A 27254-nucleotide genomic window follows, 5' to 3' on the forward strand; every position below is an offset into this window, starting at 1 on the left:
TTTTCAAACAATGCAATGTAGTAATAAAATCATGTAACAATAAAATAACCATACGACCGACTCCTGTTATTCATTTCCATGAGGGGAACCTGACAGAATGTTTTTAACTTCTAAGTTTAATTATTTTTTTAGATTGATGAATTTTAAGCTTTTGAAATTTTCATTGCACAGGTTTTTAATTCTTAAATTGTCGCAAGACTGTTTGGAGAGGGGCAGACTATGAACCTAAATGCTAATTGATTCATCAGGATTTGGAGGGGTTCTTACTGGTAGATATTTTACAGCTAGTGTTTCCAGTTTGTAATAAAGAATAAAACCAGAAATAATATTTTTGGTTTAAAATTATAGCAAAGTGTTGAGTCCTTGAGGGCATGCTCTTGAGTTGTGCTTGAAATAAATAAATCTGCTCTACTTCTGACCCTGGGCCTACCAGGATGTTACACAAATCCCTAGCACAAGACTGGTAAAGGGTCACTGCAAGAAGTCAGTAAGTGTATCTGCAACTGTTCTAATAAATCTTGTTGGCCAAAGGTGATTGGAAGGCTTGTCAATGTTCTATACAGCTTCCATCCACACATGGAAGAGAATGCAATGCTTTATGGTGTTTGTCCTGGACAGATATTCTGCATCTTAAAGTAAAGGTAAAGGTATCCCCTGTGCAAGCACCTAGTCATGTCTGACCCTTGGGGTGACGCCCTGTAGCGTTTTCTTGGCAGAATCAATACGGGGTGGTTTGCCAGTGCCTTCCCCAGTCATGACCATTTACCCCCCAGCAAGCTGGGTACTCATTTTACCGACCTTGGAAGGATGGAAGGCTGAGTCAACCTTGAGCCGGCTGCTGGGATCGAATTCCCAGCCTCATGGTCAGAGCTTCAGACAGCATGTTGACTAACTTACCACCCCACGCCACAAGAGGCTCAATGTTCTGCATCTTATTTTGTCTATTTTCCATTAATGGCTTATTTAATTTTTCCTACCACTACCTGCAGATTCTTGTTTTAATACTGTTTTAATTATTTGTTTTAATCATTTCAATTACTTTAAATTGTTTTTAATATTTATATTAGATTTAAAAAAATTAAGTTGTTGAAGGTGCTTCAAACTTGGCACTCTGATAAGCAGTGGACAAAAAGAACCCCAAATTAAACTTGGTCTCCTAAGAATGTGGGGTACTATGTTTCAAACAAAACTGCGCTGGCTTACTACTGGAGCTACATATCCTTGCCTACATCTTGGCACTCTGCTCCTCAGACAATGCCAGGTACAACATTCAGCTCTTTTAGCATTCACTTTATCTACTAGCATGGGGATGTACCATCCACTGGAGAATGCTAGTGGAAGAGACCTGTGAGCACTAAAAACAATTATGCTGGAGGCTAGGCCAGAAATGAAGCAATGATGGACAGTAGCATCTTGCATTAGGAGAACTTGCTTGAATATCAAAGCAATATGTACATTTTCAAAGCATTTCTAGACATGCATTACTGATCTCTTTTAGAATAGTTTATTGTCCACTACTTAATTTCCCCATTTTTGACTCTTTAGAAGTACTTCTGCGAGATAACTTAATTTTAAGTTAACCAAAGGTATGTTGTGCCATGTTGTGCCATGTTTTGAATGCTGCACTGCATGAAGAAGATTTAGTTCTTATATGCTGCTTTTCTGTACCCAAAGGAGTGTCAAAGCAGCTCACAGTCGCCTTCCCTTTCCTCTCCCCACAACAGACACCCTGTGAGGTGGGTGAAGCTGAGAGAGCCCTGATATCACTGCTCAGTCAGAATAGCCTTATCAGTGCTGTGGCGAGCCCAAGGTCACCCAGCTGGCTGCATGTGGGGGAGTGCAGATTCAAACCTGGCTCGGCAGATTAGAAGTCCACACTCCTAACCACCTCACCAAGACATAATTAGGAATTACCAAGATTCCAAAGAACTCTTTTGCAGGTGATTAATCTTTTGTAACTGGAAGTGGGAAGGGGGCCAGTTAGAATGGATGGCATGCACTGCTGGGAATCTTTATCTGGGGACTATATTCCTCTGTGAGCAGAGGGACAGGAGCAACCATAAATTCATGGGAGTCTGAATCATGTCTAATGTTACATCAGTGCCCGCCATCACACATAATGTTATATCACACACAAAGCTTACGGACAATTTGCAACCATGTAAGACCAAGTGACATTAGAAGCCTGTGGAATAGGAAGGTGGTATGTAACAGAATTTTCTTTAGTGGCCTCATAGCTCTTCACCTGTCTCCACGATGAACAGGATTATATAGAACAAGCAAAATATATACAAATCAGTTTAATTTGCATAATGGAAGCATGGCAGAAAATTAACCTTTTCACAGTGTAGAACCTGGATGCAATTTTTTTTTAAAAGAAGACATTTCACAAACCTTTACTTGTAGGAAAAGTAACAGCTATATTCCAGCAAAGTGAAGGGTTAATTGGGAATAACAGTAATTTGGAGGAAGAGTGCAGCAAATTAATGGCATAAGGCAATGATAACTTCCTGAAAACAGAATCTAGCAAAAAGCAGGCAAGAAAGCCCCAGAACTTAATGTTCAGTAGAAAATTCTTTTCTCTCTTTTTTTTTAATTAAACAGCATGACTTGTGACAGACTAGAGAACAACCCAAAGGAAATGCTTATATTTGATACAGATTGGAATTAAGGAGAAATATGGCAACTTTGAGATTGTGAGCAAAAAGAGTGCCTAGGACAGTGAAAGCCTAATTAACATTCAAAGAACCTTAAAGGCAGGCAAGGCAGAGCAGCCCAGGGGAGGCAAGAGGGATGGGAGGAAATGCTAAGTATGCCTGTGAAAACCTGACACTTCAATCAGACAAGAATGTTGATCACAGCATGCAAGCAGACGTTACTCTAGAAAAGGAGTCGGCCAACACTTGGCAAGGGAGAGGGGGAGAAGGAGACAATTTGAGGTAACCCTGGCAATAGAGAAAGCAAAAAAAAAAGTAGCTGGCTGGTTATCCAAAGTGGATTATCCAAAGCCACGAAAAGATAGAGAAAAGTTTTGCACCCAAATTACGAATGTTCTGCTGTTCATATGAGCAAGTATAGTTTCTGAAACAATGTTATGAGTGTCAAAAAAGATGTCCCTTATTTAATAAATATCTGTTAGCTCCCTTTGAGGATGGAGAAACGCAGGGCTCTTCACAACATCATTAAACGTGTTAGCAGCTGATCAGTAAAACAAACTGGAAATTGCTATATAGCCACCTTACCACAGCTTTGCTTGAACTTTCTTGTAAATCCCATAGAAGTAGGTGATTATCCGCCAGAGAAATTAGCTTTTTGCCATCTCCCATTGGTTCCCATAAAACACTGCAAACATACAAATGCAAAAATGAACTTTTGACAATTAAAAAAAAATGTAATATGCAAGTCATCTTCATTGGGAGCCTTTCAGATAACTATCTTTGTGGAATTATTTGTGAAAATTATACCTGCTTCTCTCCAAGTGGCTTACAGATGGATATCATAATAGAGCCAAGCTAAAAAAGTAAAAGTGTGTCACTGAGAAGAGACTGAAATGAACTAATTTGTTATTCTTATCCCATGAATAGATGGGTATATAGTGTAAGTTGGCGAGTTTTAAGGATCATTCCCTCTCCATTATCCCGTACAGAAATGGTAAAATGAGGCCTCATTTATTCCACCCTATCAGCATAACCCTTAACTCCTACCCCACTCCCATTCATCTTTATTCCGTTCTCTTGAGATAAGTCCTTACTATCAAGATTAGTTGTCTTAATGATGAATCATAATCAATTGTTGAAAAGAGCTGGATAAATAAAGGCTCATTGGCTTAGTTTCAACCTAAGTTAATAAACTGTTGCATCACTGGCAACACGCAGCAACTGGGTATTGCTGGAATTCTTTCCCGGTCCATGTAAAAAATGAACTGTATTTCCAATATTATCACCTGTTGAGGGGGGAGAAGGAACCTTGTTTAATAAGTTAAACAGCAGCATCCTGTCAACAAAAAGGCATTAAAGGAAATGACGGGTTTAGGTAGGCAACCCTGAAAGTAATCAGTCTTCATTTCAAAAAGCAAGTTAAACCATCTAGACACTTCAAAACACACAGCAAAGATGTTGCATTTTATAAATGTCTGATATCCTTATCTATCCATGGTTCCCTCATAAATTTCTGAAATGGGCCTGAGGGTGGAGTGTGTCTGGCCCCAAGAAAACTGCCTGAGTTTGATTCCGGCCCAATTGGGCCGCACCCTGATGGGGCTGGCCTCTAAAGCTCGTGCCCTCCCTGGCCGTCCGCTCACCTGACCGACAGCCAGCCTGCAGATGACCCTGGTTGCCGAGGGCGACACTTCTCCACCGGCCCAACGCTCCCTTTGCCCCCTGGCACCACAGAACAGGAGGGGCTGCGGGTGGCCACGCCACCGAGCCCATGCCAGATACCACCATGCCCATTCAGAGATGGTGGCTCTGTTATCCACCTGCTCCAAATGCTGAGACCGCTGGTGAAAACATGCTGTGTGCACCACCCTCTGTCCCAGCCCGCTCTGCCACACCCCACGCAAATTGGGTATATTGCTCAGGATTCACCAAAGACAGATGAACTCTGCAATAATCGGTGGGAATCTGGGAATAGACATATAAAATTAGAAAAATCAGGGACTAGCTACAAACGGGACATCCTTGCCTTTTCCTTCCCACCCGCTGCCCCATGAAAAGTTCTTAATGAGAGTCAAGAACCCTACAGAATGGTACTCAACATACAGTGCTGAAGCTGGTGAGAGATGTGCTGAAAATCAGTGACTGACCACAAACACATAAGGAAGTGCCTTCCACACTCCCTAGGGCAAGAAGATGGTCTATGTATGCATTAGTAGGATAAAGTAGAACACTTTAAATGTTGTTAACTTATTTAATTTAACGATTATTATGACAGATGATATTCAAAGTTGTTCCCTTGCATGCTCATTCCAGTGATTTTGGTTTGGGTACCTTTCACTTGAGATGTATGAACAAGAGGGTAAAGTTTTTAAAAGGAAAACATTATTGTACTTTAAAAAAAACCCTCTGACCTAGAAGAAAAAGGTGCCACAAAACTGACAGAAGGGAGGACTAATTAGAGAGAAGTATAAAAGTTCCAGGAACGTTCAATGTGCCCTTGCAAGGTGGACATTTTACTTTCCTGTTAATATGTTTTATTGGATCTCATAGTTCATTCTTTTATAGATGAAATTGTAGTAATTTTTCAGGATTTATAGTGAAAATGAAGATTACTGTTCTTTTTTAATATATATAAAATAATTCACTTATAGTACAATTGTTCAGACTTGCAAATTACAATAGACTAATGGTAGAGACCAATGCCTGTAATATAGACATCAACTAACTGCTTAGGCATATCAGAATTTCGTTTTCAAGATAAGAAACACACTCCTCCCTATGTGAGTTCAATCTTTTAATCTATTTACTATGGAAGTTCTATATATTCACATGGCACATTTATAGGACTCTCGTTTAAAAAAATTAAAGTTTTGCATTGAATTGATAAAACAACCAATCCTTTGATGAATATCTAACAAAACGTTAAATTCACATTTTTACTAAAATTATTAAAGTATCGTATACTTGGTGTCATTTTTTACCATCTCCTTTCCACAAGCATGCATGCCCCATGTTCTAGGAAAGCAGGCAGCAGGGCCTTCTCCCCATGACTTGTAGTTTTCAAGTGGTCCCTGTCATACCTGCTAGATACAAGATGCTTTGATGTTCAACCTAGTGTCCCCAGATTCCTGGGAACATTATTTTGCAGAGGGAGGGCCATAAATGCTCAAACTGTCAGCAAAGTGGGCATGAGATTCCTGTAAGGAGATAACTATTTGTGCAACTGGCAGGATGAATGGCTGTTGCAATAACATAAGTAATGCAATGAAGCCAGAAGGACGTGGGCTGAGCCAGGGTCCCACATGGGTCTCAGTTCCCAAAATCAAAATGGGTTAAGGGACTTTCACCAGGCTGGGACAGAAAGGGTTGAAAGATCTAAATATTTGGTCAGTGGTGTTCAAGCTCTGTGGCCCAGGGTGGTCATGCTAAGGAGAAAGTGAGGGAAATAATACAGGATCATCATAATACAGGATCATCAGCCTCATTTCCCTAAGTGCCGGTGGTTCATACCCACTCTCCTGGAAGAATGCTGAGGTAGTGTCATGCAGCCCCCTTCCTTGGGCTACCTGCCTGCTTCTTCTGGATACCTTGCTTGGGTTTTCTGGTGGCTGTTAGCCATTATTTCCTCCCTCCCCCCAGCCTTTGGTTCCCAGGATATTCTGCTTCTTTCTAGTAGTATCTGCATTTGCTTGGCTGTTTTGCCTAAAGGCCAAATGGCTGTACCAGCTCATTGGCACCAGGGTGTCAACTCTCTGCTCTGGATTTACTTTGAAAATAAGGAACTGTGTTCTGTGGGAAAGTGTTTTGCTGCACAAAATGTGTGAGGGGGGTATTGTGTATATGAACCCTATGCCTCTTGTAGCAAATCTTCCTTAGCAATGCTTTTCTATTGCAAAGACACCTAGAATGTTCACTGTGGACTTCACAGTTCTTTCTCTTTTAAGTAAGCTGACCCTGTTCAAAGTGCCTCACCTATGTGCCAGGACTGCTTGTTCACGGGCAAATGGAGAAAGGAGAGTGGGAGATGAGGGCCTCTGCACATGCACAGAGTCTGCTACTGGTGCCCCAAGCCATTTGTAAACAAGCCCGGATAAAATTCCATCTTGGTGATGGCAATCCAAAGACTGGTAGGTAAGGGAAACTGCCCTCTCAAGCACTCAAGTTCCTACCTTGTCATGACAGTCCTCTCCCTGAAATGCTGCAGTGACTGAAGATGGATAAGCTGAAAGCCACTTTGAGCTGAGGGCCTCCTTCCAGGGATAGAAGTAAAGGTGCATGCTCTCTGGCCCCCCACTTCTCTGCAATCTCATTCCAGAACTCTGGTTGCAGCAAAGAGAAAGTCAAAATACCCCCACGGTGGCCACCCAGGAAAAGAAGAAGCTGGTCAGTACGGTGGTGCTCAGTTTACTCTTTCTCCACAGCCAGCTTGTCTTTCTTTTTTTCGGGGGGGGGGGGGGGGGGGCTTGGCATACACTCTCTTTCCTGAGATATTGCGCTTCATGCAAGAAGGCAAAGAGGGACGGCTCTTCGACTCACTCCAGATATACAAGGTCTGGCTAAGGAGACATACAACCCTTCAGCTACATCTTATATTTTATTTGTACGGGTTTACTGGGGTGCTGCCATGGGTATATAGTAGTCACATGGCTTCTCTGGATGACGGCAAATGCAAATGTGGGCTCTGGGTGAAAATCAGTGTGCAGATAGATAAAAGACGAGTTCTGGAAACAGAAGAGCCAAAAACTTTTAAGGCCAAAACTTTCATTACAGTTTTACTGTTAAGGTATACGGTCCAGTTATTACATGTGCCTTTCCTTGGAGAGGACTGGAATAGTATTTTAGATTCACCCCAACTATACAAAATAGGCTAACACATGGAATTTTACCACTAAGTCATAATTTAACTGGGATTTCCACATACACCCCAAAAACTTTTTCTACCTTCCCTTTGTGTGTGTGTGTGTGTGTGTATATATTTTAAAAGATGGTCACAGTAACTGTGGAGTGTTTTAAACATTTAACAACATTACAGCTGCTTTCTTGACCTTCTTCCATCTCCAGCTTTTCTCTTGGCAACCCTACAAGCTGGTTCTCTCCTCTGCACTCCACTTAAACTGACCTTCATGAACTCACTGATCTTATGGCTTCCAAATCCAAGGGGCTTCTATCACTGTCCTCATCCCCCCTGAGGGTACCTTTGAGATGCCTGATCACTCTTTTCTATTTGCCGCCCTTTCGTGCCCTGGATTTCTGTGATTGTTTTTATTTGGTCCTCTTCTTACATGCTTAATCTCATTCAATGTTTCAAGGGGTGTTTGAGAGCACATATTCTGGTTTATCTCTTTCTGTTTCTGTTGCCAAACTATCTGTAGTTGGCCTGTAATCTTCCTATAATATTTCACAAAGGAACATATTTTTCAACACCAATTGTATACAGACTATGCCCTACTCTACTTTTTGGCTGCAGATTTTGCCTCCTGCATCCAATCCCATATTTCCAATTGTCTGTCTCACTTTTCTGATTGTGTCCCCCGTATCAAATTCAGTATGTTTCAGCTATGGACATTTGCATACTCTCCATAGTCACTGAAATCAGCAACACATTTTTGGAAAAGGCACACAACATTGTTTACACTTCTCTCCTGTCACCAATTCTTCCTTTACAACAAGGAGAAAATATGGTCTTTCCTCCAATCCCATTGGTGGAAACAATGGGTTGAGGTAACAAGAGGTTGGACAGCAATCCTTTTGTATAGCGGATGCTAGGGTCCTCACTGGTGCAGCCTGGAGGGCTCACATCCAGCCGGTGTTACGACATCTGCACTGGTTACCAGTGTGTTTCTGGATCAAGTTTAAGGTATTGGTTTTAACCTTTAAGGCTATAGGCGGCTTGGGCCCAGCCTATCTGCAGGACCGCTGGTCTGCCTATGCCCCCCAACGGGCACTCCGCTCTGCGGGTATGAATCTGCTGGTGGTCCCGGGCCGCTGGGATATTCACCTGGCCTTGACCAGGGCCAGGGCTTTTTTGGCCCTGGCCCCGACCTGGTGGAATGAGCTCCAGGAAGAGCTAAGTACCCTGGCGAAGTTACCAGCCTTCTGCAAGGCCTGTAAGATGGAGCTCTTCTGCCAGGTGTATGGTTGAAGCCGGGCTGTAAACCACAGAGAGTCTTTGAGTGTGGTGGTATATAAGTCAAAATATAAATAAATACATCTTTAACCACTCCTAGAGGAATGGAATAAATAAAGCAGTAAGGGCACTGAGGGCGGGCCCTGTCCGGGATGAGGAAGGGTGTCGATAGGCCCCTTCCCCTGGACTGACAAGTGGAGGGCCCCAAACTGCCAATCAGCAGCCGCGCACACCAACTAATTGGGAGGTGCAAAACGCCTCCCAACCCCCCCCCCACGAGGCCTAACCTTCGCTCCACAGTGGCCATTCCTCTGCTGGCTGCCGAGAGTGAAGGTAGGCCCGCTGGCCCCTGCCATCTACCCATTAACGCCTCCCCAGACCCAGGGAGTCTTTTCGCTGGCTGGCCGGGAAGGAAAAATGCTCCCAGGCCCCGGGGAGGGCGCTCCGCGGCTTGCCGAACTACGGACCACCCTCCCCAGGGCCTGGGGAGCGTTTCTGATGGCTGGGGGGGGGGAAACACTCCCCAGGCCCTGGGGATGGCAATCCGCAGCTCGCCGAGCCGCAGATCGCCATCCCTGGGGCCTGGGGAGCATTTTTGCATGGGGGAGAGGAAACCCACTCCCCAGGCCCCGTGGCGGTCGCCAATCGTCATCCCCAGCCTTCGGGAGCGCTTTCCTTCCCCCCCAACCCCATGCCCCAGGTTCCCCTTTTCCCTTTGGGAGCAGGTTCTGACTCCCCTGCCCCTGAGAGCCATGTCACCGGCTCTCAGAGCCGGCCCTGTCCCTCCCTGGGCCCTTGGAAGCATTCTACCCAGGGTAGAGGAAGTTCGGGGGGGCCCAGCCCTTCCCAACCGCCCACGCAGCGCTGCCACGGCAGTTTGGGACGGCTAGCGCCCGCTGTATTTATTTTACAGTGGGCTTTATTACTAGTGAATACATAAATACATTGCTCCCTTATATATTTGGGAAACAGCCTCCTGGGAGGAGACTGCTTGGGGCGCTGTTCGTTTAGGTCCACCCTGATTGGCCCTCCTCCTCCAGCTCCCACCCTCCCTCCTTGCCTGCTAGAAGCCTTGTGGCTGTGGCCTCTATTGTCGTCCACGAAGAGAGAGGCAGTGACAGGGCTTTGCGGCCCGTAGCTACTCTCCTGATGGGAGGGAGCTGGGGGAGGGGGGTTTGCAGCCACCCTGCGGGCCGCAAAGCACTATTGACACAGGGGGGCCCTTCCACTCCTTTTAGCCGACTTTGCATGCCAAAGGGAGCCACGACCAACCTCTCACGCCCTCCTGCCAGCCTCCCCTTTCAAAGCCCATTTTAAAAATGGGCTTTGATACTAGTAAATACATAAATACTATGCATATTCCAGATTTTGACATCTCCCAAGCAGTCACTTCCAACTCAGCTCACAAAACTAAGACTAAGATATTATAGGGTGCACAAATTTGCAGGAATCTCTATAGTATTCGTTATACTTGGAATTTTGTGTGTAGAACACTAACTTATACTTTTTAATGTTATGAAAATGCTAAATAATATATTATATGCTAAAATACAATAGGTTTTATGTTGTTAATCAACCCTAAATCAATTTTACTACTTTTAAGTATTTGCATCTATTTTAATTTTATCCAGATTTACATTTTGTTCTCTCTCCCATTGCTTTAAAATTTCTAGAAAACTTTGTACTTCTAACAGAGCAGCCAACCAGGCTAGGAGAGTTTTACTATGCTTAGGACTGCACTGTAATATCCTTTCCTCAAACAACCTGCTCTCCCTTGTTAATGTCTCTTCCAGGTAGATGATGCCATTATTCCTCCCTCAAATACACCTTGTTTGTGATGTTTTTGGAAGAACCCCTTATTCTTCATCACTTACAAAAACCAAGTCTTACTGATCTAACTGAATTGAATGCCTATTTCTCCCTTTTACTAAAACAAGGCAATCATGAGAGTATCTTGAAGGACTGTCTAGAAAATTGGTTGTGGGGAAGAGAGTAATATTAAGAAAAGAAATTGCTGCTCAAAGCAATGTGCAACGATAGTGCAGAGGAAAAAGGAAAGGTTAGAAATTAATTAATCTTGCTCTATGGTTCTGCTTCTCACATACATGTGAATGAATGCTCATCTTAGCCAACCTGTGGTCAGAAAAGACCACATGGAAGAGTAAGCTGTGGGGAAATTCTGGAACTGAATTTTGACCTGCACATTGAAACCAATAGAAGCATCCAGCTAATGCGAGATTCAAGGCAATTCAGGTGGAAAAATCCAGAGGAACATCCAGTCTCAAGAAATTCAACTTTTTATACTCTCATGCTTGATCACTGAAGGAGAACAGGCAAGTATGAGTCCTCCTTGCTCTACATACGTCTGGCGGAAGAGCTCCATCTTACAGGCCCTGCGGAAAGCTGGTAACTCTGGCAGGGCCCTAACCATCTACAAGAAGGCCAAAAATGCTCTTACCCCTGCAGTGACTGGCCAACTACCTTGTAGCTTTCGTTGGTATCCTTCACTCACCATGATGGGAGGGGGAAAACTGGGGAGGCAATATAATATGTTTTGTAGGCTTTTACTTGATTACTTGCTGTTGCATGTGTAGGGTGCTATTGTGCTTAATAAATCACTTTGATTTGTACATTTAACTAGATATGAACACATCTGGTCTTGCTCTCACTTAGAACCTGAAAAGAACCTGGAGAACAAGGAGTTACTCAGCACAGTACAGCACAGAGAAACACTTTGTGTGTAGAAAATTAGCATAGGAGAGACAAAGCTGGAATCCTACTTCCTGAGAACTCAAGAGTCTTCATTCATGGAAGCTTTGATCTTCAGTCTTTAACACTATAGACCTCAAGAGAGTTCAATCATACACTTTTTCTGAACATGTAGACTGGCCCCAAATTCTGGAGAAAAATCTATATTCACAGGCAGAAATACATAACACATTGTGGACTCCTCCTGTTCCTCTTGACAATATACTGAATCAAGGTACAAGCACAGGGCACTGGGGTATGGATTTTGCTGGAAGCTCTCGCTGCCCTCTCTCCACCAAGATCAAATGGATACCTATTTGATTATGGTATTAAGTGTCGGAAGCAACCCAGTTAGCTAAGAAGAGGCTTTGATTATTCTGCAAATCTTTGCAGAAATGTAAGAAGCAACTGCTCTGTTTTGGATCTTGAGAGGTTTTAGATCACCAAGGTAAGAAATCAGAGACATTTTACAGTAAAACAGGGTCAAGGGGGGATAAAAAACTCAGAAGAAAAGCAGGAAGGAAGGGTCTGTGTGATGTACTGCCATGAAAGAAAGCAAAAAGCTCAGTACAGAACAAGATGAAGCGAGAGAGGAAGGAGTAAAAGGGGGATGCAGTGTTAAATTAGTCCGAAGCAGTCATCTTATGCGAAATTCTGAAGGCAAGACAGACCTTTAAACTTGGCACAAAGAGAAAGTGGCAAAAGAATTCAGAGAAGAAATGCTGTTTAGAAGCAGCAATAGAACATAAAGACAAAACAATCAGACAACACCCATCACAGTGTAAAGCTACAAGGAACAATAGTGCAGGATGTGTACAGACGAAGTGAGAAAGAGAATTTCTTAGTGATGAAAATAAGTGAAATATCTGAAAACCTGAATGCTTATTAGAAGCTACTACCACAATACCATCTAAGCCATGAGAAAGCTTGTAAGTTTAAAAAGCCTTGAGAGAGCGTGTAAGTTTAAAAAGCAATAAGGAGTCCATCTGTATCTGTGCTTCTCGGGGTTCTAGCTATTGTGTGCTCTCTGACCAGTGTGGCAATATGTATTTAAAGTACAGTGGCTAACTAGCATGCCTAACGGGAAGCTGAAAGAATCAACACCTCCCCCCCCTTTTTAGATACAGCATTGAACTGTGGTTTGTTTTCTCTCTACAGTGGCCTTTCTTGACCTTCCTACACTGTTGAGAAACCCCTGAAATATTCTTCAGGCTTCGAGAAGTCATGTCAGCAGGCCATACCTCCCTTCCACGCTCATGGAAGTCAAATGTCACCAGACTTGCCATCACCCAGACACTCCCACTGGATGTGACATCATGCTCTGTCACCCCTCCCCCCCTTCAACATCAAAAACAGTCCAGAAACTTTGGACTGGGAACTGGACTGAGGCAGGCATCCACCAGTCCACTGTCCCCTGCCACCACCCAATGCAGTTGTCAAAATAAGAGTACTTCTCTGGACTCCAATCACCACCATATGTGACAAGCCTTGACTAGTAAGGGCTTTTATGACTGAGGTCCCTCCCCTTTCCACCCCCCTCCAGGTCCATCATTGGCCATTTTGAGAGGGTGGGCATGTTGACATAACCATATATGATCATATATATTTAAACATTAAATAACTCCTACCCAATCAGCAAAACACTTCTGGGGCTATTGAGAAACCCCAGGGTTTCACGAACAGCCATTGAGAAAGCCTGCTCTACAGGATTGATTATAATATATGAAAAAGTATTCCTTTAAAAAAAATTGCTATAAAACTAGATTGGAGAAGAAGAAGAGTTGGTTCTTATATGCCACTTCTCTCTACCAGAAGGAATCTCAAAGTGGCTTACATTCGCCTTCCCTTTCCTCTCTCCACAACAGACACCCTGTGAGGGAGGTGAGGCTGAGAGAGCCCTGATATCACTGCTCGGTCAGAACAGCTTTACCACTGCTGTGGTAAGCCCAAGGTCACCCAGCTGGCTGCATGTGGGGGATGTGGAATAAAACCCCACTCGCCAGATTAGGAGTCCGTGCTCCTAACCAATGGATTCTTAAATTTAATAAATGTTAGTCATTTTTTTTGGATTATGTCCCAATCCAACTAATGGTGGATAAGACTCTAATAAAGTTAGCAAAACACAGTTGCATGGGTGTCCAGGGACTCTTTGCAAAAGGATTGGAAAGTGATAATTTGGCAGCTGGAGCAGAATTCTACTTTTCAAGCAATATTTTTGTTCTAGATTTATACACTGACCCATGAATATTGTATTAATCCATACATAGAATCATAGAAGTTATAATTTAATTTAAATTTAAATTAACTTAATTAAATAAATAAAATTTGAACTGAATCTCAAGACATTCACGCAGAAAATTTGCCATTGCAGATCTTGTACAAGGCTATATTCAGCTAGCACCACTAAGTTGGGAGAACACACTGCATCCCAAAAATGAAGCAGAGGGATAATTTCTGTTAATGGTAACAGTCATTTTGCATATTTACATTCAAAATTTCAAGGTAAACAGAAATCTACTGGATACAGCAAAGTAAACTATGATTATGTTCTCCTTTGAACTCAAAGAATTCAAATGGAATACAAAATGGAAGGTTTTTTTGAAAAAGAAGACCTCTGTGGAGAGTGTCCACTAGACCCTAAGAAACCAAGTCACATTGAGCCTTGGAGTACTATAGTGCTCTTTGCCCATCATTATATACTAGGGGCAAAGCCTGTTGTCTCCAAGAATACAACGGGAACTAGAGCTTGGCAGTGGGAAGAGGAAGGGGAGGAGTTGTCCAGTCTGTAAGGGCATGGGGTTGAATGTGTGTGTTGTAAGGGAGGTTGTGGTGGCATGGTGGCAAATGAGGATATGGGTGTGGAGATATGGGTGTCAAGAATCTGTGGTGTGGAATGTTTGTTGAGTGTGGGAGAGGACTGAACTTTGGAAATTTTGGCATAGTGGTTACAGATGAGCTTTCCAGAGCCATATCCTCAGATATGTGAAGGGAAAATCAGACTGGAGACTCTTCTTAGGGTTCTGAGGCAATTTACAGTTGGACATGACAGTTAGGACAGACTTGGGGCGAAAAGGGCTGGTGAAGCCTGTCCAAGCCTCTGTTCTCATCCCCCCCCCCCGGCAACCCTACTGACCTCCTCTCCCTGCGGTGGTCAGGAGCAGACTGGCAGCCAGACTGGGCTGGGTGAATGGAATTTTGTACTGCCCTGGTGAGGGGCCAATAGGAAGGCGCTTTGCGCGCCTCCCCATTGGCTGCTTGGCCCTAAATGGACACTCGGAGGGCCCAATCAGGAGCTGCTTTGCGGCTCCTGATTGGGCCCTCTGAGTTTTTATCCTGGACAGGGCCCGCCCTAACTCCTCCCCAGGTGGCCGTACCCTTTTATTTAATACCGCAGGAGCGGTTAAAGATGGCAGAAACACTGAAATGTGAACATTTTCAGAGTTTATATTATTTGTAGAATTTATCTTTTCTCGGTATAGAACTGGTCTCATGGAGAGAAGCTACTTAAGCCACTATCTCTTTTATTTTAAGTACTGATACTCATATTGACTACCCATAACCCTCATCATGTGCACCATTATGGATCATCTACCTAAAGGTGAACTCTTGAGCTACAAACTAGCTTATATCCAATTGAACACTTCATTTCTGCATGAAAAGCTACTCAGAAGAACATCAAGCAGTTTGTGAAGAGGCTTGGAATACTGTATTTTTTATATTAAACTAAGGTGAGGAACAATAAAAGTCTCACAATTTATGCCAAAATTCTTGAGACTATCTTCAGTGACCTCTAGCCTGACCCAATCATTCCTATTCTGGAATCAAGCAGACTTCACATCTGATAAGCTTGTTTGGACTTCACCATGTTGTCAGTTTTATCAAATGTTTAGAAAAATACTTCAAAATGTTGAAATACATATTTCTTATGCAGTTGATAAGGAGACATATTATACTTGTCTGGTTTGGTAGTTTAGGATGCAGTATTCAGGGGTAGAAAGAGCAGCAGTCTTCCAGGGAGGGGAGCTGTAACACAATGGAAGAATGTCTACTTTGCATGCAAAAGGTCCCAGCTCCCATCTCCATCATCTCCAGCTAAAAGGACAAGTAATTAGTATGTGGAAGACCTCAACCTGAGAACCTGAAGAGGTGCTGCAGTCTGAGAGAATACTGGCCTTGATAAACAGTGGTCTGATTCAGTATATAAGGCAATTTTACATGGGTTCAAGTCAATGGCTTTGGTTTATACTAAATGGAAAGTATTAGAACGGAGGTCGTCAACCCCCAATCTGCGGCCCGGTACCGGACCACGAAGGCCTTGGTACTGGGCCGTGCCTGCCTCTCCCCCCACTCTGCAACGAGAAGCTCACCAGGCCGTGAGCGAAGCGGCTGTTGAAGCGGCTGCCAAGGCAGGCACGCCAGCGGACACAAACGCGCATGCGTGGAGCTGCTGTGCATGCACGTTTGCGTCCTCTGCTGGCAAGAACGTGCATGTGCGGCAGCTGCGCATGCGCGTTTGGACGCAGCTACCGTGCGTGCACGGCGCCTGGGCCGCCGGCTCTCCCCCACCCCCGGAGGCGGTCCTCAACCACAAAAAGGTTGGGGACCGCTGTATTAGCATGAACATCTAGCAGATTCCTTCTTATAATCCAGTACAATTTTATCCAACTGGGCTAGATAAAATACTTAAGGTCAATGCAAGAGAGAAGATCACTGCATGGTCAGAATTAAGGGGATTCCAGATAATTTCTTTCTACCAGCCTAAAAAAAAAATCCACATGAAAACCAGAAGTTACCTCAATAATTAATCATAATTATTGTTTTATGTATTGTTGTTTGTTCTTATGTAAACTGCCCTGAGCCCCCGGGGAGGGTGGTATATAAATATAATAAATAAATAATAAATACACAGCAAAATCTATCTGTAAGATTTCATATTAAATCTTACTTTCTGCTTTTTAAAGCCAAAATCTGTTATCTGAAAGCATGATTTTCAGTTTCAGATCAGTCATTTATTTTAATGTACCGAGCAGCCAACATTCCCTAAATATATGGAATACTGCCTGATCTCCACATCTACTGCAGTGATACATTTATCATCATCAAATTATCTTCTCTCATCATTGTTTGGTGCTGTAAAAAAATCAGACCTGGTTCCTTTATATTTTGTGTCTGTTCCCTATCATAGAGAGAGCCAGTTTGGTGTAGAGAGAGCCAGTTTGGTGTAGCGGTTAGGAGTGCAGACTTCTAATCTGGCATGCCGGGTTCGATTCTGCACTCCCCCCACATGCAACCAGCTGGGTGACCTTGGGCTCACCACGGCTCTGATAAAACTGTTCTGACCGAGCAGTGATATCAGGGCTCTCTCAGCCTCACTCACCCCACAGGGTGTCTGTTGTGGGGAGAGGAATGGGAAGGCGCTTTGAGCCTCCTTTGGGTAGGGAAAAGCGGCATATAAGAACCAACTCTTTTGATATCAAACGCAGTAAGGCATACAAATGCCCCAAAACTGCCAATCCACAACTCGAAAAGGAGAAGATGACTGATTTCAGTCTCGGACAATGCCATCTGTTAGATAACTATTTAAAGGGTGACAGAAGAGAGACAATACTCCACTGATGGAACAGCTATGGTTGCTGGTTGGTAATGGTTTGTGGGACTTCCAAGAGAAGTAAATCTGAAGATGCCTTCCTATACAGGTTAATGACAGTTTAACATTACACTTTAACCTAAGGAGTATGCACCTTCTTAAACGTAACATATGTATCACAAGAACTTGAGCATTCTTGCAAAGAATACATAGAGTTGAAGTTAGTCTACCCTGAAGATAGATTCAGGTGGGCAGCTATGTCAGTGTGCAGCAGCAAAACAAAGACCAGACATGGATGGTCCATGCAAGTCCAATCCCAATAGATCTTGGAAGCTAGTTGGGTTGGCTCTGGCTAGCACTTGAAAGGGTGACCTCCAAAGAATACCAGGGCTGTGACATGGGGACAGGCAATGGCACACCATCTTCAAAGGTCTAGGTCGGCTGCCAGACAATATTAGGATCTCCTGGCTACATAAAACACCTGCCATACAATTAGTAAATAAAATAAATAGCAGAGCAAAGTTGGGATTCCAGAAGCACCATTAAGACCAACACTGTATCTGAAGAAGTACAGTTGCATATAAAAAAAACGTATACCTTGAATAAAAACCTTGTTGTTCTTAAAGGTGCTACTCGACTCAAACTTTGCCAATCAACCCTGGTTTACAAGGACTGTTCATCACATCCTTGCTTCCACTGGTGCACACACACTAAGGAAAAAACAGTTCTACCAGAACCCATCTTTGTTAAGACCTCCTGAATGAACACCGTGAGCAAATACTAGTCTTCGTTGTAAAGGAAAATGTGAAAGACTTGACAAGTCTCAGCAATGGATCATTATTAATTCTGGATAGGAAAGCATCTACTTCCTTATACCAAAACAAGACTTCAGAGAACATTCCTTAGGAAAACAAACGTCAAAACAAGATTTCCAAGTTATATTCCATTCAGTGAATGAGCTATGCAAGATAGTGGTAGTTGACATGGCACAGAAAATATAATACATACATAACTACGTATGTGCAGTGAGGAAAGGCATGGCAGAAATATACAAGGACTTCTGCACTAATAGGTAATAGCAGGACTAATCTAAATGCCACATAACAAGGATTAAGAAGGCGGGGGAGGAAATAAGTAAAAAAATTAAAGGATTTATTTAAAAGTACAACGTTAAAATTTGAATATGAAATCTGCACTGAGCAGCATGAGTCTATCCTTCGAATATTTTTGCAGGAGTATAAAATATGCAGAATCCTACCCGGCCATATTGCCATAGGCTGTGTTGTCAAGGTGACAGAGTAGCTCCAGGGTTTGAGCGTTGCTTGATGAATCATCAGGGGATTCATGACTGCCTGATTCCAATTCCTTCGGCATCCTCCAAACAGCCGCACATGTCATGACTTTACTGTCTGAAGCTATAAGGAACAGAGGATAATGTCAACACATCATGGGAAGGGGGAGAAAAGGGAAGAAATTCTAGTATACAGTGAATCAGTATTTTTTTTCTTACTATAAGGCAAAGCACATCTGCCATATAAAAATATTTAAATAATTCTACTGAGCTTTATTCCAAAAACATAGTACACGTGCAAAACAACAAGCTACAAACTAGCAAGACCATTTTAAAGCAGAGTCCACAATTACCATAGATTTAACCCACATGTCTACATCCCAAATATATTCAGTGCATAATGCTATGCTGCTGAAAGTGCTGTTTCTTATATGTCCATTTCAATTAATATGGAAAATTATAATGGTTTCTCAACAAAGGTGCCATTTTTTATCTTAATGGTAGTAATTCAGACACAGTTTTAGTCTCTCTCTCTCTGGCATTGCAGGATCTTCTGTAGTTTGCATGCAGGACAATAAATCAAATCTTCTCCAAAGACCCTTAAAAAATCTACACCTTTAATGCTTACCTTGCTATTCCTTGGGCATAAAATACAAATGAATCAACCTTTTAAAACCCTCTAGTTTATCAGTTTGCAACCTTTTCAGATCCAAATCCATATCTAAATCCAGAGTATCCAGAGAACACTGTTGAAAGATTATGTTTATAGACAGAAAGCTAGATAACTAAGTCCAGAGTAGGGAAGAGAAACCTAGGTAATAATCCAGTTCCTAGAAAGTGACTGGAGACAAAAAAATAATGTGTGCCCTGCTGGACCATAGGCCCATCAAGTTCAGCATATTACCTCTGGTACTAGAGAGAGTAGATATCCATCATGATTGAAAGGCATTGAGAGCCCAGTCCTCCATGAATTTGTCTACTTCCCTTTTAAAGCATTCCGAGTTGGCCACCATCACTACATCCCGTGGCTGCAAATTCTACAGCTTAACTATCTGCTGTGTGAAGTACTGCCTTATGTTTGTCAAGATGACCCTGGGTTCTAGGATAATGAGAGAGGGAGGAAAGTTTCTCCTTGTTCACCCTCTCTATGCCAGGCATGATTTTATAAACTTTTATCATGTCTCCCCCTTACTCATCTTTTATCTAGCAATTCTCACAGAGCAACTGCTTTAGCCCTCTGATCATTTTGGTTGATCTTTTCTGTACCTTGGTGTAGTGGTTAGGAGCACGGACTTCTAATCCAGTGAGCCGGGTTTGATTCCCCACTCCTCCCCCACATGCAGCCAGCTGGGTGACCTTGGGCTCGCCACAGCACTGATAAAACTGTTCTGACCGAGCAGCGATATCAGGGCTCTCTCAGTCTCACCTCCCTCACAGGGTGTCTGTTGTGGGGAGAGGAAAAGGAAGGCGATTGTAAGCCGCTTTGGGACTCCATCGGGTAGAGAAAAGCAGCATATAAGAACCAACTTCTTCTTTTCAAGCTTTACAATATCCTTTTTTCAGATGCAGTGGCCAGAACTGTACATAATATCCCCAGTGTGGCCTCGTATAAGGGCAGTATGATAGCAGAAGTTTATTCTCTATTCCAGCTCTAATTATGGCCAGCATGGGATTTGCCTTTTTTACAGCAGCTGGACTCTGGGTCGACATTTTCACCAAGCCAGCCAATAAAACCCCAAAGGCCTCTTTCTTGGTCTGCTGCTGCCAGCTCAGATCCCATCAGTGTATATGTGAAGCTGGGATTATTTGCCCCAATCTGTATCACTTTACACTGGCTCACGTAAAATCTCATTTGCCATTTCAGTGCCAATTCCTCCCGTTTGCAGGGAGCCTTTTGGAGCTCCTTCCAATCTGCTTTTGTCTTAACCACCCTAAATAATTTGGCGTCGTCTGCCAACTTGGCCACTTCATTACTCCCTCCTAACTCTAGGTCACGGAGCAGACGATGAAACGTCAAGACTATCAGATGAGGGTGGGGCACAAAAAATAAACCCAAATGAATAGCATAACATGATTTTAAGTTCCTTCACCCTGTCATTTGAAAGAAACTATGCTGAATTGCATAAAGCACACACAGCTGCATGAGAACACGAAAAGTCTCCAGTGCAGGTATCATTTGCACTAAATTCTTGCAGATTAAGTAGCAAAAGGATTACCACCCTCATTTAAGCAACGTTTTCACACTTGCTGTGCAACATGGCACAAAGGCTGTACAAGGTGCAAGATCAAAACCTTGGTGAGACCTGCAAGGAACAAGCAGAAGTTCACCTCTGAGGAAAGTGATAAAAACGCCATCGCCATAAGGAAGGAAGAAAATACATGTCGCAAAGATAGTGCTCCAAGTAAAAATTTAATGGACCGGTAATTCTAGCCATTAGTACCATTAGCAAAGGTGGAGTGAGAAAAACTAAAATATATTTTTGACCTGGGGATAGACTTCGCATGATCCAGAATTTGCTTTCAGAACATCCTTTAGGAGAATCTCTGAAGTAGAAGCGGAGGGGGAGGAGGCATTTCAATGTACCAGCGCCCAGCAGCAGAACCCAGTGCCCAATGCCAGCTCAATGGGGCTGCTGCACAAAATCACAATCCCAGCAAGGCAAAGGAGGCATGCAGGGGCAGCAGCACAAGTGCAATTCTGCAGAAATGCCCCCCTCCCCACCAGTTTCTACTGCAGAGATTCTCAGATATGAACTTAGTCCTGTTGGGTTTGGAACTGCCGGTTTTGCTGGGCTGCACTTGTCTCTGTGACTTGGAATAACTCTATTGGTACCCCATCTTTACCTGGTGACTTGTTTCTCCCAATGGCTCTCAGTGCAGCTCTCACACCACTTTCTAAAATCCATAGGTTCTTCTTCAAAAGATGCTTCTTCGGAGGAGTCTGTCATTCTCTCTTCTCTTTAATACCGTTTCAGTGTATTGTTCCCACTTTGTCTTCATTTTGTCCTATTCAGTTAATGTATTTCCATGTAGATCTTCAGCAGACCTGATTGTGCTTTACATTTCCCTTTGATTTCTTGGATCTTGTGGAGCAGATCTATTGTTGTTGTTGTTGTTCTTTTCATTTTCTTTATACTGGTCACTATAATAGTTCCCTTTGTCTCCGTGTGGAATTCTACATTCAGGATTTTGATTCCGTTTCTGTCACCTTTTACGTTTGTTCCTTGTCCAACGCTAATCATTTTAAGAGTTTTGTCAGTCACCCATCAAGGCTTTTCTTTTCTCTAGGCTACAGGAATATTCTTTGTGTATTTGTCCTTGATAATATCTCTCATTTCAACCCATAGTTCTTTTGTTTCACGTTTGTTTGAATTTAGTAATACAAACCTTTTGTTCTGCTATTTTTAAACTATTCAAGAGTGTTGCTTGGATTGCATTCTGGCATTATGACTGTTTTGATGTTTTTCTTCAGCTTGGTGTAGTGGTTAAGAGTGGCGGCTTCTAATCTGGAGGGCCTGGTTTGGTTCCCCTCTCCTCCAAGTGGAGCCAGTTGGGTGACCTGGGACTAGTCACAGACCTGACAGGACTGTTCTCACAGACAGTCGTATCAGACTCTCTCATTCACACCTACCTCACAGGGTGTCTGTTGTGGGGAGAGGAAGGGAAGGCGATTGTCATTTTGAGACTCCTGGTACTGAAAAGCAGGGTATTTAAACCAACTCTTCTTCTTTATTCTAATTTTCAACATTAACAATTCACAATAGGCTCCTGGTCTTGTTTTAGCAGTGAGAATACAGCTTATCCATCTTCTGTTTTCGACAATGTAATCTATTTCATTTCTATACTGGCCATCTGATAATGTCCATGTCATCTGTTTGACTGCCTGAAGTACAGTCGTCCAATTACATCCATGTACGCGGTTGTCTGGTTGCCTGAAGATTGTGTTTGCAATGAACAAACTGTTGTCTTCACAGAATTCTACAAGTTGCCCTCCTGCTTCATTTAGTGTTTCTAGCCCAGATCGTCCAACAATATTTGATTCTTCTTTATTTCCTATTTCTCCAGTCTCCTATGATTACCAGCACATTTAGTTTAGGTGTGTGATCAATTTCTTTCTGGACACTTAAATAATAGCTTTCGACGTCTTCCTCCTCAGCATTTGTAGTTTGCACATAGACTTGAATGATGGTTTAACAGACAGGCTTTCCGTAAAGTTTAATGGCTGTTATTTGGTTAGACTTTGTATTATAGCCCCTGACTACCTGGGCTAAATCTCGCCTTACTCCGAGAGCTGCTCCAGTCCTTCCGTGTTTGTCATTCCCTGAGTAAACTTCCTGACTAAAAATGTCCCAATCCACTCCATTTCCTCACTCCCAAATTGCAATGTTTAAACATTCCATTTCTCATTTTACAATTGCAAGCTCACCTTGAATCATACTTCTAACATTCCATGTTTTTATTACATGCATTGCACAGCTTTGGACTTTCCTTCTGAGTGTCAACAACTGAATGCATTTTTGGCTTTGGCTCAGCCGTGTCATTAAGAATAGTGCTAGTCATATTGTCCTCAGATCTTCCCCATAAGTGCTTTCCGATCTGGAGGTACCATCTTCCAATACTATATCTTTTTTCATTTGGGACTGTCTCATCACAGGAATTTTTCATGTTCGATTGTCTCATCATAATTTATCAACCAAATAGTTAATACAAGGACTATCTAGTCATTATTTTATTCTCGGCCTATAAGGGGCCTTGGGGATCCTTAAATAGGCAGATGCAGGAGATGATGGTGAGGGGAGAAGATATGATAAAAGAAGGCATGGTAATTATGGTAATGTTCACACTCCTTCTAATCTTCATCCTATCCCAAGACAAAAAGGTGGTGGGGCTAGGAGAAATTGTTTTTCTCTGACAATGGTATTATGCCATGGCAGTTTCATAGAATCAGAATAATAGGGTTCGAAGGGACCTCATGGGTCATCTAATACAACCCCCTGAACTATGCAGGACACTCACATCCCAATCGTTCATCCACTGTAACCTGCCCCCCCCCTTGAGCCTTCACAGAATCAGCCTCTCTGTCAGATGGCTATCCAGCCTCTGTCTAAAAATTTCCAAAGATGCAGAACCTTCCACCTCCCGAGGAAGTCTGTTCCACTGAGAAACCGCTCTAGCTGTCAGGAACTTCTTCCTGATGTTTAGACGGAATTTCTTTTGAATTAATTTCATCCCATTGGTTCTGGTCCGTCCCTCTGGGGCAAGAGAGAACAACTCTGCTCCATCGTCTACATGCCACCCTTTTAAATACTTGAAGATGGTTATCAGATCCCCTCTCAGTTGTCTCCTCTCCAGGCTAAACAGACCAAGCTCCCCCAGCCTTTCTTCATACGTCTCAGTCTCCAAACCCCTCACCATCTTTGTTGCCCTCCTCTGGACATGCTCCATAAATAACAAGACCACAGCTCTGCAGAATTTTCTGGTAGAGCAAAATGTGGACCTGGCCTGCGTGACCAACACCTAGGTATGAGATGGTATGAGACTGTAGCCCTGAAAGAGCTGGTTTCATCTGAGTTCTCGGTCCTCCACTAATCACAGACAAAAGGCTGGGTGGAGGGAGCTGAGATACTGATCCAAAAACCATTCTCCTTCAGGGCACTCCATACCCCAATGATTCCAGACATTGAATTTGAGGGCTTAGCATGGGGTACTGATTAGGAGCGGTGGCTTCTAATCTGGTGAGCCAGGTTTGATTCCCCACCACCCAAAATGCAGCCAGCTGGGTGACCTTGGACTTGTCACAGCACTAATTGAGCAGTTCTGACCGAGCAGTAATATCAGGGCTCTGTCAATCTCACCTACTTCATAAGGTGTCTGTTGTGGGGAGATGAAGGGAAGGCAACTGTAAGCTGCTTTTGATACTCCCGGTCAAAAAAGTGGTATATAAAACCCAACTCTTCTTATTCTTAATCTTGGTGTGGGATACAGTGGAGAGTTAGGCCCTCTGGCTGGTGTATCATCTGCCTAATGTGCCAGCAGAAGCCCTGCCAAGTTTGCTGGACCTGGTAGCTGGGTAGGCCTTGCAGTTCCACAGACTGATAGTTCTGGGGGACTTCAACATACATGCAGAACTCAGAACTGGCGTCAGATGCAGCAATAATAGGACTCTCCTAATTTGTGGCTGATCCCACGCATCAAGGAAGTTACACCCTGGATTTAATATTTGGGGCAGGGATAGTGATTGGCCCAGTAAAATCTACGACAGTACAATGGTCAGACCATTTTGCCATGAAGACTAAACTCAGTACCCTAATTTTACCCAGAATAGGCAGAGAGTAGATTTATGCTTGCTCAAAGAGGCTAATGGATCCAATAGGCTTCCTGAAGGCTCTGTGGGATCCAATGCACCCAGTGACTCAATAGATGAGCTGGCGGAGCCATCTATGAGATCACTCACCAATGCCCTCTGTATTCCCATCCCAAGCCAGTCCCATGGTATACATGGGAGCTGCCAAGAGGCATAGGAAATGATATGGCTCAAGAATATCTTATAAGACATAAGTGCTTATGAGATAGCAGTAAAGGCACGGAGAAAATGTTGTCACTCCACAATGATTTGTCTATTTTGATGCTGTTAGGGAACTGGAGGCCCCTTGGCTGTCCCAAGGTCCAGTTCTGGACTGCTTCAGTGCGCTCTCCTTGGCTGATGTGGCCTGGACTCTGGCAGCTGTTTGATCCACCACATGCCCCCTTCACCTGTGTCCCTCATGGCTGATAAAAACCAGTAGAGAGATCTGGGCCCTTCTCTGGGACATTATCAATGTCACTAGATGCAGGGACTTTCCTGGAGTCAGTCAGAGTACCTTTATTGGCATAAAAATGGCAAAGCATAAAAGTAAAATTTTAAACAATTTCAGTTACCGATTCCATCATGGAAAGATTTTCATTTAAAATTGCCAGCAAAGACTTAGCTACTTTTACAATAATTGCTGAATCCCTCACTCTTAGTATGATTTTAATCCAATGTTTCTTGTCAACACAGAAAGCTCTCAGTTTCTTCAAATAATTAGCTAAAGGGTGATGATATAGAGCAAACTTAGGGCATTCCAAGAGTATGTGGTATAACATGTCAAGGACACTACACCCATGCAAACAGTATCCCTCCTGAAGAGGGATCTTCAAAAATCTACGTCAGGTGAAGTTTGATGGAAAGATGTTTAGGTGAGCTAATAGAAATGCTCTTTTTAATGGGCATACCTCCAAAAATTGGAGATACAAGGGCATGATTTTGTATATTAAAGAAATATCCCAAAAATTGGGAAAACATAGGCTATTAGAGGAACCTAAAAACTGAGCATCCTGATCTTCTAATCTCTGTGAGATTGATTTTAGTATAACTCCTTCTTCTTGCACGCTAAAGGTCGAGATTTCCAGACCCATAATTTGAAGTTTCTGTGACATTTTACTTCCCTAGAGATATTAAAGGAGACCATGGTTAGGCCACTTTTGAAAAAAAGAAATCTGGATTCATCCAACCCAGCAAACTACCACCCATTCTTGCACTTGCTGTTTCTGAGTAAGGTGATTGAGCGGGCAGTTGCACAACACCTACACAGTTTCCTAGATGAACTCTTGATCCATTCCAGTCCAGCTTCTGACCTGGCTATGGGGTAGAGATGGCTCAGATCACCCTCAGAGATAATCTCTGGAGACCACTAGATCTAGGTGGGTCAGTACTGCTGTTTTTATTAGATCTAACAACAGTATTCAATACAATCTTGTTAACATCGGGATACAAAGTACAGCCCTTAAATGATTGCAATCTTTCCTTCAGAGTTGGGACAGAGGGTGGCATTAAGGGAGAGAACCATCCAGCAGCATGCCCTGGTATACAGGGTTCTGTAGGAAAGTATTCACTCCCTAATGTAGTTTAACATCTAGATGCACCGTCTAACCTAATTGGTCGAGAGTTTCAGGTTGGGTTGCCATCAATATGCAGATGACATTTAGCTGTATGTGCTGATGTGTAGCCACCTATCTATATCCCCAAATTCGCTGGCCAGATGTCTGGAGGCTCAAGAGGATTTGACTGAAGTTAAATCCAGTTAAACCAGAGGTCCTTTGGCTGTGTTGGGATGCCCCAGTTGAGACAATGCAACTCCCAGCTTTTGACAACATTGGCTACCGTCAAGAACCTTGGTGAGATCTTGGACCCTCTCTGTGGAGGCCCAGGTTAAAAATGTTGCCTACAAGGTGAAGCTACTAGCACCTTACGTGTCAACACCCAACCTAGCCATGGTGATCTATGCAATGGTCACCTCTGAATTGGACTACTGCAACTGACTATGCAGGGCTATGACGCTCCAGGAGCTTCAGCTGGTTCAGACTACAGCAGCGTGGGTCCTTACAGGGACCCAGTGGAGAGAACATAGTTGAACTGTGCTCTCCCAGTTGCACTGGCTCCAAGTTGAATCATGTTCAAGGTTTTAGTTATCACCTTTAAAGCCCTATTCAGTGGAAAGACATTATTTGGGTTTTTTTCCTTGCTCAGAGGATCTGCAGTGCAACCCAATATCAAAAGGCAACAGCATATGTCTATTTGCTTACTGGCATTGATCACAGATATGCTGATTTGAAAAGACCTTCAAAACGATGGGAAACACACAAGCCTTTTGTTTATTTTTGGAACATCCAATCTGAAGAGGAGTTCTGGAAAACTTGAAAGCTTGTACAGTTCTGTGTCATTGTAGCTGGCCCTGATAAAAGGTCTCACAAACATCGACTACAGTTTGTTTTGGACACTGATTTGAGTCACTGACTGAAAACATTCATATGTAGACTTCTGAA

General features: G+C 43.1%; 1 protein-coding gene across 2 annotated transcripts in view; it reads right to left on the bottom strand.

Moving 5' to 3' along the window:
- The window catches only part of EIPR1 (EARP complex and GARP complex interacting protein 1), an 82052-nt gene that overhangs the window by 21383 nt on the left and 33415 nt on the right, over positions 1-27254 (bottom strand). For both annotated transcript variants that reach the window (XM_077310119.1, XM_077310108.1), the window contains exons 4-5: positions 18378-18534; positions 3243-3342 (exon numbers count right to left, since the gene is read on the bottom strand). In XM_077310119.1, coding sequence (XP_077166234.1) covers positions 3243-3342; positions 18378-18534 — 257 coding nt within the window. The remainder of the gene's footprint in view (positions 1-3242; positions 3343-18377; positions 18535-27254) is intronic.

This window comes from Paroedura picta, chromosome 1 (assembly GCF_049243985.1).
Source record: "Paroedura picta isolate Pp20150507F chromosome 1, Ppicta_v3.0, whole genome shotgun sequence".
Lineage (NCBI taxonomy): Eukaryota > Metazoa > Chordata > Lepidosauria > Squamata > Gekkonidae > Paroedura > Paroedura picta.